Source organism: Benincasa hispida, chromosome 12 (assembly GCF_027475165.1).
Source record: "Benincasa hispida cultivar pf3 chromosome 12, pf3_genome.v1.1, whole genome shotgun sequence".
In the NCBI taxonomy this organism is placed as follows: Eukaryota; Viridiplantae; Streptophyta; class Magnoliopsida; order Cucurbitales; family Cucurbitaceae; genus Benincasa; species Benincasa hispida.
Window position 1 is genome coordinate 17,250,165 of NC_143489.1, and position 14,938 is coordinate 17,265,102.

At 32.3% G+C, this 14,938-nt stretch overlaps 1 protein-coding gene and 1 long non-coding RNA gene across 5 annotated transcripts; one reads left to right on the top strand and one right to left on the bottom strand.

The window, feature by feature from the left end:
- Positions 1–2,176: 2,176 nt before the first annotated feature.
- LOC120068138 (cytochrome P450 family protein) lies at positions 2,177–6,295 on the bottom strand. 4 transcript variants are annotated; one of them, XM_039019838.2, is made up of 2 exons: positions 6,013–6,295; positions 2,177–3,692 (listed from the first exon to the last, which is right to left on the bottom strand). In XM_039019838.2, exon 2 carries the CDS (start codon positions 3,647–3,649, stop codon positions 2,642–2,644), a length of 1,008 nt encoding a protein of 335 aa, XP_038875766.1. In that variant the 5' UTR covers positions 3,650–3,692; positions 6,013–6,295; the 3' UTR covers positions 2,177–2,641. The 4 variants fall into 4 exon arrangements, with proteins under 4 accessions (XP_038875766.1, XP_038875767.1, XP_038875768.1 ...); XM_039019839.2 differs by having other exon boundaries at positions 6,008–6,293; XM_039019840.2 differs by having other exon boundaries at positions 6,147–6,274.
- Positions 6,296–6,905: 610 nt separating this feature from the next.
- Positions 6,906–11,278, top strand: LOC120092890 (uncharacterized). The gene is made up of 4 exons (XR_016525487.1): positions 6,906–7,296; positions 8,714–8,773; positions 10,108–10,401; positions 10,500–11,278. It is a non-coding gene; the product is annotated as an uncharacterized LOC120092890 (long non-coding RNA).
- Positions 11,279–14,938: the final 3,660 nt, after the last annotated feature.

Sequence of the window (14,938 nt, forward strand, 5' to 3'; positions counted from 1 at the left end):
ATTTAAGCCATGTTTATCCCAAAGATAATAAATCAATGGGAATATGAAAGCAGATCCTATTTGATTACCTTTCGTGTTGCTTACTCGTGTTTTGTACTCGTTCTAACATCTAATGAAGCTTACTTTCAATTTTGTAATAAAAAAATACAATCCAATTGAAGAGTGAAAAGTGATCAATCGTCTGTACTTGAAAATTATGTTATCATTACTATTACTGATAATGTTACTGTTACAGAATAAGTATGAATCTGTCACATTTACTGTTACTGTTATTAAGTCAAACGATAATAGTAACAGTAAACGTGAACAGATGTATAATTCTAAGTAAACATAATAAAAATACAATCTAATTACATTTACGATTCAAGCTCATTACAATTAATTCATTAATGAAATCTCATTACGATTACACCAATTTTCATTATGAATTGATAAACATGATCTTAAATTTCATTTTTTTAAAATGTGGAGGAGAGATTAAACCTAGTTCTCAAAATGAATAGAACAAATTTATGTTAATTGAGTTATATTCCTATTGATGATTAGATTGAAAAGTTCTTCCGTAAGCTAAAATGATTGGATGTGATCACCCCTTAAAAGGGTGACCAAAGTACATATCCTACAAAATATATCAAACCAAACTTTAGAAATACATATGAACCCAACAAAATTTAAGAAAAGAAAACAAAACATAACTTGTAAAATAGACTAATAGTCATATGAATACAACGTATTATTTTAAATGAATTATATCCGAGGTAGAACATACCTGGGTCATCAGACCAAAATTATGTTGTCGTTTATATCAAACTAACAAACAAAAAAAATCTTATCTTAATGAAAAATACCATGCTAGAATTAAATATATGAAGCTCAATAATTATCGATTTCTTTCTACAAGTGGCAGAGCCAGAAATTTTGTATAGAGAAGGCACTATGTAATTAAAAAACTGTAAAAATATGTTTAAAAAATATTCATAGCTCGATATATTAATCAATTTAGTACACATTATAACTATCCTCTACAATTTTTATGTTTTGAAATCGATCCAAATTTCTTGAATGAAAAAATATGATTCTGAGGCTAACAAAGATCTTGTTGTAAGTATAACTACCATATTAAATAATCATCATATTTAGAAATTTTAATTCTTATACTAGGAGCTACCGGTAGTTCTCCTAAATTGATTTCTATATAAGATCTATTAAAATCAGATATATGTTTTCTTTTGAAGACGAGTCCATGATCTCTATTGTTATTTTATCCATATTGATATAGAACTAACTCTACAAAAGTATTACCAATAAAAGTCTTATGATTTATTATATAGACTTAAAAAATATGAAAATTTAAAAGATTGAAAAAATTTTGAAAGTTACTTATGAATGATATGTATATCCGGACAAGAAACGAAAAAATTATCTTCTAACTTTGACTCTAAAAGTATACTAAGTAATAAAAATCTGAATCTTAGGTAAAAGAAATTAATGATACATTTTCAATAAACTATTGTTACGATTTGACTATAAAAATTTAGGTTGAAAAAATATCCATACAAAAATTATTGTTGATTATTTTTTTTAAATTTTCGTTAAAGTGACAACTTGAAAATTTCAATGATAAGGACACTACTAGAATTTAACCTCAAATTAAATTTAAAAAATTATATAAAAAAAGATTTAAACTCGTAACCTACAGCATCAACACGTGCCCTAGTTACCATACCACTAGCTTTTGGTTACAAGAAGAATGATGAGTTTTTATATATATATTATTAAATATCATTTAAATTTTATATTACACCAGCTAGATTTTAAGAAGAATTCTGATTTTTTATATATCTATTATTAAATATGACTTAAATTTTAGAGGGACACGTCGTGGCTCCGCCGGCGCCTGCTACTAGTCTATGTTTATTCAAGTCCACTATTTATCGAACCCAGTCCTAAAATTATGATTATGTTATTTATTTGGTTAAATCGAACACAGTTCGAGGTTGCAACTTACATCTATTAATATATGCATGTGCTATATCACATGCATTTTTATTTCGATCATACAAATATTAATATTTCTACCATATCCATAATTCTTTTTGAAATACCTATCAAAACATACATCAATATATATCTATCTCCAACTATAGCATAATATGTAGTATACTGAGAAAAAGAATTTGCACCAATGCACTCATAAATTTGAATAATCAAATATCATGTTCTATCTATAACACAATCTCTTATACACAAACTCCTAATTCTGTGAGTAATAAAAATAGGCAACATATACAACAACCATGTCCCCCTAGTTTCACATTTCCTCTAGCACTATGCCTATTTCTAAACTTATTTGAGGTTTAATTTTGTACAAATCTCATATCAGAATAGAAATATATCTATTGGAATCACTTTGGGAGGATGAAAGGTGTTTTTACTCCATTAGAAGCACAATTCAAAGTTGTCATAGCATTTGGTTTGATAATAAAAATGATTTTGAAAATTCTAAAACCACTAAGAAAAACACTATACTTAGTTTTGAGTAAAGTATTTGGTTGTGCTTCTTGTAAAAGTGTTTCTAGAAGTTCACACTTTTTTTTCCAAAAGTCATCCCAAACTCACCCTTATGTTATGATTGGCAGTTTCACGAACCATTAGCGACAATTTCCTGCTTACGAGATAGGGAGGCAGCAATACCTGCAAACCAAACTACTCTCATAAGTTGAATACCAAGTATAAGCACCCACCAGCAAACCAATCCTTTGATTGTGTGCATCATCCAGGCCGGTGCACTGAGTTCAGCCCCAAGTTTCAACCCTCTCATCAGCTGCAAAACTCGATAACCCTCGTATACAATAGGAGTAACCAGCCAAACAGGGGATCGCCAGTGCCACGTCAGCATTTCAGTCAAAATCTGTACTGAAAGGAGTAGAATATAGGGACCCAATAGAACTGCTAAGGAGATGAAGGGCAGATGGGGTTGAATGAACCCACTTTCAGATCCATAAAGCATCACGAAAGGGATCACAAATCCAAACACATTTGCAAGCATGTTCCAGAATTGGTAACTGAAAGGAGCCTCACTGCTCATGGGTTTTCTCAGTTGTTTGGGCCGTGCACAAGCATCAGCCATGAGAAGAAAAAGCATGGCACCGAGATTATAGATGCAGTCAAGTCCAATCAAAGAAAGGAGGCTGGCTACATTGGAACCGAGAAATACAGATGACATAGGAAGCCACAATGTTGGGGCCATCCCAGTTGTCAGGAGAAGAGAAGGCCCCAAAAGCCACATTGGCCATTTGAAAATCTGCAAATGTACCTCTGGTTGATTACTTGCCTCCACAAGTTCTTTAGTGTCTACTTCCGGAACTTCAGTTGTTCTATCAGCATTTAGACTTTCAAAAATATTATCGGTTTTCTTCAAGAAGGTATCATCATCCTTTTCATTGTTGGGAGCAAATGTGATCGGTGCAGGTTCCCAAGGATTTGTCTGTACACAACAAATTGGAGGACGCCTTGCATGAATGTAACGGGAACGGAGAGTTAATGCATGGAGGACCTTTGAGGACTTGAATGTCTTGAAGTTTTTATGGTGGTAGTGGGGTATGGTAATCGATGGAGGACATGATACTGATACCACACCTTGATTCATAGTAAGTCCAACAAACTGTTGACACGAACTATGCTTCCATTATCTGAAAAGGCCAAATAAAAAAGAAGAGAAATGAAAGGACTGGATATAAGATAGAGCATGCATGACCAACAAACATGTCAAGCCGAACTGAAGTATCAAGATGAGGGAATGGGCGTTGACTTAATGCGTGGTTTTATTCGGGTGTTATAATGTATGTAAGCACAAGACAAATAAATATCAAGGCTCGAACTATCAATCATTAATATATAGTAAGGTAGCAGTAGCACTCTTGGCATGACATCCAAATACAACATATATTCAAGCAGGAGTTATATCAAATCCAGCTGTTAAAAGATAAGTCTTTTCTAAAAAAAGGATAAAGAAAAGAGACAGAAAAACCACACGTTCATTGAGAAAGAACACAAAAAAAGAAAACAAAGGAGGAAAAAATGAAGGAACAAGAAAAAGAAAAAGGGGATTTTCAAAAATGAAAAAATAAGAAAACTATTTACACAAAATAGCAAAATTTTAATCTTCGTTGATAGAGGCTGATCGAAGTCCATCAATGTCTATCAGTGTTTTTTTGCTATTTCTATAAATAGTTTGACATTTTTTCTATCTGTGAAAATTTTCCAAAAGAAAATGTCATTTAGAAAAGGAGAGTCTACCAAAAAAAAACCCAACTAAAGACTACAAAAGATATACCCCTTATTGAGAATAAATAAAAAGAGAAATCACAGAAACTGCTTGGCCATAATTATGAACATCCAAAGAGAGGCAATTGAGCCTAGCATAGAGCACACCTCCCTCGAGGACTCTCAACCTCTCTAAATATTCTTCTATTTCTCTCAAGTAAAATACTTTTACAATCGGAAAAAAAAAGGGAGCATGCTAAAGGGCCTTGTTGTCCCAAAACAAAAGCTGGAATACAACACCATAATTAAGCAACGTGATTTTTTATGAGCCAGAGCTACCCTAAAAGTCTCTAAGAAACTGTCTCAAATCAGAATATTCTCACTAAACATCCCACAAAACACAATCTAAATCAGAAACTGTCTCAAATCAGAATATGCTTACTAAGAATCCCACAAAACACGATCTAAGTCCTCAAAAACACACTAACATAAATTGCACCACCGAGGCCCTAACAACAAATAAGCCAATCTCAATTAGTCAATAATGTCAATCTTCATAATAAAATATCAAGCAAGACATTTGACCATTTTGTGATTTATCTTGTTCAACAGACTGACTACATTCAATTGCCAACATGAGCATAACTCAACTGATATAAAACAATGTACTTTCAATCAACATGAGCATAACTGACTACATTCAATTGCCAACATGAGCATAATTTAACTGATATAAAACAATGTACTTTCAATCAAGAGGTTAGAGGTTAGGTTTGAATCCCCCATCCAGCATATTGTTGAACTAATAAAAGGATTTACATTCACTTTCAAACCAGCAGCTATTTCTTTATGTTTTTATTCAATTGAGTAGTTTACGAGGACCACTCAAGGATGCAAAGATCAATGTCAAGCTCAAAGAACAAACTTTCTATTTTCCTTGATAGCCTTAGACTTAAGATAGCTGATTGGTTTGTTCAATTACTATAGAGTTATTCTAATTTCCATCAACTATTGCAATAAAGTAACAAAAATAAAAGACCTTAACCATTATTTTCAGAATATTGACCCCACAATTGATAACAATACTAAGTATTAGTAAACTTATGAAAATTATGAACGGTCACAGTTTAGACATCAAAAAGGACTATGAGTTTAATAAAGGACTTGAAGTCTAAAGGACTATGAGTTTAATAAAGGACTTAGGCGGAATGAGTTAATCCATGGCTACCTATCTAAAACTTAATATCATATGAGTTTTTTTAGCATCTAAATATGGTAGGATCAAGTGGACGTAGATTGTCCCGAGAGATTAGTTGGGGTGTATATAAGCTACTCGAACACTCATATATATATATATATATATATACAGAAAATTTTAAAATAATAATAAAAAAAAAAAAAAAAAAAAAAATATGAAGATTATGACTAAATTGGTCGAATTCAATTCATAACAATGATGATTAGGAAAAACATGCATCAAATCAATTCAACAACAATATGAGGTTACTAATGAAGATGGAGAAAGAAATAATTGTGAAAAGAAAAGAAAATAAGAAAAAAATAGATACAACATGACAATAAAAGGAACAGAATCGTAACACGCGAAAGTAAAATCTGTGATTACAGATAATAATCAATGAGCAAAGTCAGAATTCAGAGGAGAGTAATTATATCAATACATGAGGTCCTACTGAACAAATATAGTTTCAACGTGCAAGATTCAATCACAGGTTACAATTACCTTACCTTAACAGCGAACCCAGCTGAGAAATGGAATCGGATTTGTTAGAATTAGAATCAGCCGGTTGATTTTGCGGTGGTCTAGCAATTGAAATACGTTTACCTCACCGATTAATTGGGGAAGAAGTAAGAATTCTTACCCGATTGAACGAGTGGTAGCTATTAGGGCAACAGTAATCGACCGATTGCCTCAAAAATCGCAACAGTGATCGACCAAATATCAAGCTCTCTTTTTTTAATATTTTCGATTTTGAAAAAAAGATTAAATCGTAAATTTGTTCAAAGTTCCAATTTAGTTCTACTGTTTATAATTAAAATTTATCCAATTGAAACGTGATTTATTAATGATAATTTGAGAGCTTATTTGATTATATTTGTTGTTGTTTCTCTATATTTTGTAATCGTAACAAATTGTGGAGTTCGTCCTCTAATCAAAACTTGAGGGACGAAGCGTCAATTTAAATGTGTTTGAAAATTACGCGGGACCCACTACTAACTGTTATTAACTGTATGTGAATTATAAATTTGTCATATTTATTAATACTTTCATGTAAAAATATTTTTTTGTCTTAATTTTAAATAATATGTGTATTTAGTCTTTGATATTTCAAATGGATAATTTTGATCACTAAGGGCCTGTTTGGGCCCCCAATAGTGAAGTGTATCCCACTCCATGTTTGGGGCTCCAACTATTGTTGGAGCCCCAATATTATCTTCAAAATTAATCTTAGGGAACACTGTTCCTAACCCCTTGATTTTTGTCGTTTAACTATTTGCAACATCTCTTCTCTTCTCCCTTGTCTCTTATGTCTCCTTTCTTGTCCAATCAAACAAAATGCTCAAATCAATGACGTTCTTCCTTCTCTCTTTACTTCTCTGTCTTAAGATCTAGTTTCAGTGCCGTCTTCAAATCTGGTTTCGCATTTCGTCATTTCCATCAATTCCATCGTCGTTGAAACCAGATCTACAGATCTAGCCTTTTAATGAACTATAAATCTACGATTATGGTGGTACTCTTCTTGCATGTTTTTCTCTAGACCCTTCACAGATCCATAGATCTACATATATGGATTCGTGTCTCTTCCCCTTGCCGCTCCAAACGATCTCTCTCTCACCGCTCCAAACCTTTGATTCTCTTTTCTACTTTATTCGATCTTCTCACTCTGTTGAAACATGCTCTAATTTGTTTGGTTGAGGGACGATTGTGCTTGGTAGGGGTGGAGGTTATCGTTTTGGAGAGTGGTAGGGTGTGAAGGACAAGTTCTAGAGCTTGGTAGGGGGAGGTCGAAGGTAATCTTCTTTTTCCCTTTCTCAGTCGATGACAAGGTCCTTTTTTTTTTTTTCAAATTTAGCTCAAAATTTTGTAAATTATGCTTTATGTTTGTCCACTTTGTCCATTATTTCATTCCATGTTCATTGTTTTGCTCAGAAATTATGCTCTGAATTTCGTTTCATGTTCATTGTTTTGTTATTATCGTCTCTATTTGTTCATTATTTGTCCATTTTTTAGATTATAAAAAAATGGAGAAACATGTGTTTTGGGCTGCTAGGTATTCTTAGGTTGATTCTATAGGGTATTTGATGGATTTTGGTAATTCTGATTGGGTTATTTGATGAATCTGATGAATTTTGGTAATTTTGATTAGGTTATTTTCATTATACTGATGAAGAAGGATGAATATTCTCTGTGCAGTGTCCATTGTTTGTCCATTTTGCTCACTGTCTGTCAATTGTTTGTCACTTTTGGCCTCGATTGTTCACTTCCATAAATTTTGGTATTTGTTTGTTCATTGTTTGTTTATTTCAGTTTCTGTTTGTCCGTTGCTTGTCCATTTTGTAACTTTTGGCATCTGTTTGACCATTGTTTGTTGTATTGATTGACAGTGATTGTTAGGTACTGTTTACTGTATATTTATCATTAGCATATCCCCTGTTTTTATAATGATTTATTGTATATTGATTGACAGTGGTTGTTAGGTACAATTTATTGTATTCATCATTGTCATATCCTTTTTTAGGATGGTTTGTTACATATTTATTGATAGTGGTTGTTGGTTATTGTTTATTAGGTAGGTTTTTATCAAAATCATTGATTTTTATTTATATATGGATCTCACTTAAAAAATTATATGGGCCAATAGTTCACACAACTATATATATGTGTCTCACTTCACTTTAACTTTAGGCCAAACTCATTCCATCTACTTGCTTAATACAATTGGCATGTCATTTCTCTTGTCTCCAATATTTTCTTATCTTGTGTTTTGTTTCGAAAGACCATGAACTTCTTTGCATCTTTTGATTTCTATTGGCTCTATTGTTTGTCTCTAATTTTCAATTCTTCTTCTTTGAATGAAATAATTTACCATTGTTTGTCTTTGATTTAAAATCAGTTGTTGGTCATTCTATCTATATTGTTGATTTCTCATTTACCATTATTCATGATATTATATGAAATTCAAGTTTCAATGAATGAATTTCATAACTCTAAGGCTGGACCCTATTCCATTTTTTTTGTGCACTTTATAATTATGATCTCACTTGTCTTCAATTATAAGGACAAACACATTCTATCTACTTCATAAATGCAAATAGTATGTCTTCTCCCTCTTTATCCAACATTTTTTTATCACGGGTGTTGATTAGTGCCTCCCTGTTATAACTTCTTTCGTATAGTACTAATGTTCTTTATTGTAACTTGTTTTAGGATTGGTCTTGTTACGAATCAACTACATCAAACACTGTTTACCAACTTTCTCTTGATAAGGTGATAACTATCTGTCATTATTATGGTTTATATAATTCTTTTCGTGGTTTAGGTTACACATTTTTCTTTATCTTACTTATATTTTTTTGCTAATCATTACTTTTTTGTGTGCTCTTGTCAAGGTGGACTATTAGCGTACTCGAGCATTGTGTAAGGTTCATTAACATGAATATATAGTAATTTGGACAAATATTCATATATTCTTAATTATAGCTGTTTGTATGATGAAAATAGTAATATATGTTTGTTTCGTATTTATAGTTGTTTGGAAGAATTTATAGCTGTTTGGATGAATTTAGAGTTGGATGGCTATTTTATAAATCTTGTTTATGTTGGATGAGTAACATTACTATATACTTGTTGCTATGTTTGGATGATTGACAATCATAATATCTTTTTTTAAAAAAATAATATAAAAAATCATATTATTGTATTATTTTTTTAAAAAAATGATAACAAGAAAAGAAGACAATAAAAAAGATTAACATGAAAAAAAGAAAAAACAGTTTGCTATGGACAAAAAGATTTTTTAAGTCTAAAAAAATAGTATTGTTAACATGGAAAAAAAAAAGGATAACCACTGTTGTTTAATTCACTTATAGAATAACATGAAAAAAGAAGATAAAAAACAGTTTTTTAAGAAAAGAGTCTCAATCAATAGTGTAAAAAGAAACAGTTTGTTATGGACAAAAATTAGTTTTTTAAGTCTAAAAAATAGTGTTGTTAACATGTAAAAAACAGGATAACTAGTGTTGTTTAATTCGCTTTTAGAATAACATAAAAATAAAAAATAAAAATAAAAATAAAATAAAAAATATAGTTTTTTAAGAAAAGAGTCCCAATCAATAGGGTAAAAAACAGTTTGCTATGGACAAAACACGACGTTAAAAATCAATTTTTTAAGTGTCCAAAAAAAACTTAAAAAAACAGTTTGATGGACTTAAAAGAACATAAAAACAGAGACTTGAAAAACAATTTGTTTCATATGACATTAAAAAAGAGCATAAAAAAAATCATTCACAATTATTTAAGTAGGGAAAGTAGGGTTCGGGTTTCACAATTATATTGAGAGTTCAAATGAATGAACCCAATGAAAGGATGAATTGGTTCAACAGATGTTTGCTGAATGGGAATTGCGTAGCGTGTAGAGCCTTTATGCTTTTTTAATTAGTTAGAACGCCTATTTTCTTTTTCGTGTTGTGAAATGACTTCATTCGAAACTCTCTTAATATCATTATGTTTACTATATTTTGTACTTCACTTTACCCATTAATTATGTTTCATATTTTTGTTTTTTTCTTAATTGTATTAAAATGTGTATGTGTATACACTAGAATGTCAAGTTCCTAGTCCAAGAGGAAGAAGCGAAGCTGGTTGAGTATTGTTTGGTGGTGTTGGTCACATCTGGTGGATGGAGATCAGACAATGGGACGTTTCGACCTGGGTACTTGGCACAACTAACGTATGATGGCTGAGAAGTTGCTCGACTGTAATATCCAAGGATCACCGACTATAAATCGTCGAGCCAAATTCTCGAAAAAAAACTTACCAAGCAATCGCAGAAATGAGAGGACCAGCTTGTAGTGGATTAGACTGGAATAAGGAATTCCAATGCATCACTGAAGAACGTGAGTTATTCGATGGATGGGTGAAGGTGCAATTTTGTCTAAATTGATTTAAGAATATTGATAACCTAATCATAACATCCACTTTACCCTTCATGCAGTGTCATCCTGCAACAAAAAGGCTTCTACAGAAATCATTCCCATACTATGATGATCTAACCTACGTCTTTGGCAAGGATCGGGCTATAGGAGGACGATTAGAGACCTTTGCGGACGTTAGGTCTAACATGCCAAACCATATGAATGATGGTGTTCCTATTCATGAATCGCAGGATCTGAACCTCCCTATTATGTCTAGTCAGGGAATGGACATGTCATAGGATGACATGCATGGAACACGTATTGGTTGAAGCACTGAAGGAGGAAATGCTTCGAGAGGAAGTAAGGGGAAGCAAAGTGAGAATCAATCTGAAACGGCAGTGATTGTTAGGAATGCGATGGAGTTCGCAAATGACTAATTGAAGGCAGTTACAGAATGATCGAAAGAGAAGCGAGCAACCTAGGTCGAACTGTGCGCAGAAGTCGTAAACTAACTCCAAGATGTTCCTGAATTGCATAGAGAACAGAGGGAGAAGCTTATGCAAATCATATTCCACAGTGTGCAAGATACAGAGAGCTTCTTATTCGTTCCCACAACCCTCAAGTTGGACTATTGCAACCTCCTCCTTCAAGAAAATATTTTATTAACCCGTGTTTTAGACTGTTTTTCGACAATGAACAATGATTACTTTGTTTCAATTATGCATTTAAGTTTGTAGTAAATTTGGTATGAAATCTTCCTAGCCATATTTTAATCATGAGTTAGTTATTTTGTCTTACATTTTTTTGTACCTTCAAAAAAGAGAGCTTTATATATGAAACACATGAATTGCATATGAAAGTAATGTATTTTTTTCTTTTTTTGGCCCTGTTAACCAAGGTACCTCCCAAAATGACAAAAAAATGGTGGTTGGCTTTTAACATAAATTTAAACCAAATTAATTTTGTATAAATTGGTGGAACATATAATTTTAATTATATTTTCAACATATGATATTTCATATACATAATTATTGGTATTATAAAATATGGTAGTATAAAAAGTTACACATGGTCTAAAATAATCTACTTTCAAATTACATACCGTTATAATTTAGAGTATAATAACCTACACTTCAAACATAGACTATAATACTCTGTACCCCAAACAAAGACTATTATAAACTAGACTATAATAGTTTGCACCCCAAACACAGACTATAAAAACACATAGTTCATTATAACCTATAGATTATAATAACCTACCCTACGCCCTGAATGCTCCCTAAGTTTTTTATAATAGATTTAAGATGTCCCTATCTATAAACAATCTTTAAATTTAAAATAAAAATAAATATATATGATAATGATGTGCCAACCTATTCTTCAAAACTCAGGATCAAAAAGATATTAAAATCAAACGATAACGATATATGTGATAGATTCATAATTCTAAATAAATATGATTGATAAAAGTGGCCTTGTATTTAAAAGAAAATCCTACTTCATGTGAGGCAACATTAGGTCTTCAAGATCCCTCTAAGATCCTCAGAGTGAGGCAACATCAGCCATTGGGCAGGGCTTCTTTTTAATGAAAATATTTTAGCGTAAAGAAAATTTCTTATCATTACAAGGAATGGATCCTGATGAACTATCTGAAAAACTAAGAAATTCTCATCTAATGGAAGAAGGGAAAGGTGTGTTCTTTGATCTCGACCTTGAATTTTCAAAGACTTATCAATGGTCAACTTGACCACTATTTAGTTGGAAAGCTCTTGACCTCAGAATTATTCCTCCTGATGCTTTGAGAAATGCCTTCAATTCAGCCTGGAAGACAAACAGATGTAATGAAATAGAGAATGTTGGCCGAAACATCTTCTTTTTTAAATTTAATAACAATACAGACATAAGTTGGGTTTTGAACTCAGGCCCATGGTTACTCGACAAACACCTTCTGATTCTGGAAAAAGCCATTTGTAGACTTTATCTCTTCAAATTATAGTTCAATCTAGTCGTTGTTTGTAGATGTGGATTGTGACCAAGAGGGCTTCTGCTAGAGAAAACTTGAGAATTAAAGTGATAATTGATATCCCGAAACCCCTCTAAAGAGATATTCTTATCAAAACAACAATCTTTCTTGAAGGAAGATAGGCCTCCTTTCAATACGAATGACTTCCGAACTTCTATTTTGAATGTATCATCATTGGACATGTTGTTAAAGACTGCCCAACATATATTCAGAAGCATGAAAATTTCAAAAAGAAAAACTTCCGATTTGGTTCTTGGTTACGATTTTATGGAAACAACAAAATTTTGAAAAACCCGAGCTCACCAACTTCTTCCAAGGAAAAAAACAGAGGCTAACCCATCTCAAATGAAATCAAACCAAAAGGAAAATCAGGATAAATCAAATGCATCAACAAAATATTATCCAAATGAAGATCAAGGTGTTAGTTAACATTCCAAACCAAACGATAGAGAGATCCATTTGCCACCCTTTTGATTTAATTACAAGGGAAAATGAGTTATCATCACCACATGTTACCTCAGATCTCTGCAGTTTGGAAAGTCTCGAAGGCCCTGCATATCATAATAGAGAGAAAAATACATACTATGGGGAATCCATTAAAAAACTCTTTACCTGAGAAAGAGGATAAAGAATTGCCAAATAAAAGACAAAGAACTGGAAAAGGAAGACCAAAATGGACTATAAGATAAAGAGATTTCCCAAACTTATTTGACAAAGGGAAGAGAGCCCGCATTGATGAAAATGAATAGACACGGATGTCTAGTTTACAAATATCATGAAACCTCTTTGTTGGAATGTCTAAGGCCTGGGGAACCCCTGGGCATTCAAAGCTTCAACCACCTTGATTTTTTAAGAAATCAAATGCTGAGACAAAACAACAAACAAATTGAAAATTGCTTGTGGCTTTCATGATTGTGTTGTAGTTAAAAGGTTCTAAAGATGGTCTAGTATTTTATGGAAACAACTTGTCTTGGTTAACATTTTATCTTATAATCAGCCTTATATCAACTCAACAATGGAATGAAACGATATTAGTTGGAGATTCACTAGATTCTATGGTTTTTCTTAGATTAACAAGAAGTATAAATCATGGGAGCTTTTAAGAAAGTAATTTTATGTGGCTATTAGGGGGTGTTTTCAATGAAATCCTTTGGGACCATGAAAAATTTGGAGGCTTTTAAGAGAGATATCATTAATGAAAGATTTTAGAATGACCCTTGAAACCATTAAACATATTTTATTCATAATAAAGATATTATTGAGATTTCTTTCAATAAAGATGTTATTGAGGATGTTACTGAATTGCATTCATTACTAAAGTCCAATAAACTAACTCATGGCTACAACATAAATATTTAAACTTTATGTAAAGATATAAAAGATGATCGAGTTTTAGTATATAGCCAAAAAGGTCTATAAGTATATGGATAGGGTTGGGTACCTTATCTTGGGGACACTATGGATGTTGTTTTGTATATTAATACAAACGATGTGATCCCAAAAGTCATTCATTTGGAGACATGTGAGTGGGGGCATCTTATGCAAAAGATATTTGCATAAGACCGGACCATGAAATAGTCACTTTTTCTTTATAACAATTGTTTGCTACTAAACTGGCTATTTCAATTCAATGACGTAAAGTAACTGTAGGCTATCCTAAAGAAACAAAATGTAGTTATTTTTATGATCTTTAGGGATAAAGTATTTGTACTGACAAATGCGATATTCATAGAGGAGGACCATATACAGAATCATTAGCCTCACAGTAAGCTAGTATTAAATGAGATGTTCAGAGAACCTACAGATAGATAAACAAGAGTTGTTGATCAAGTTGGTCCTTCAACAAGAGTTGTTAATGAAATTGGTACTTCACATCATTCTCAAGAGTTGAGAATGCCTCGACATAGTAGGAGGGTTGTTCATCAGCCTGACCATTACATGGATTTAACGAAAATTCAGGTCGCCATACCTGATGATGGCTTAAAGGATCCGTTGACTTTTAAACAAGTAATGGAAGATGTGGATAGAGACCAATGGATAAAAACCATGGATCTCGAAATGGAGTCAATGTACTTCAATTCAGTATAGGAACTGCAGAACAACCAGAAAGGATAAAATCTATTGGTTGCAAATGGATCTACAAAAGAAAACGAGACCAAGTTGGTAAGGCACAAACCTACAAAGCTAGACTCGTGGCAAAAGAGTTTACCCAAAGAGAAGGGTGGACTATGAATAAACCTTTTCTCCGGTTGCCATGATCAAGTCTATTAGAATACTCTTATCCATTGTCACATTTTATGACTATGAAATTTGGCAAATGGGTGTCAAGGAAACTTTCTGAATGACTATCTTGAAGAGAATATCCATATGTCTCAACCAAAGGGGTTTATAGAACGTGGTTAAGAGCAAAAGGTTTGCAAGCTTAATAGATCTATTTGGATTAAAACAAGCGTCTCGATCCTAGAATATGAGATTTGACCCTGCGATCAAATC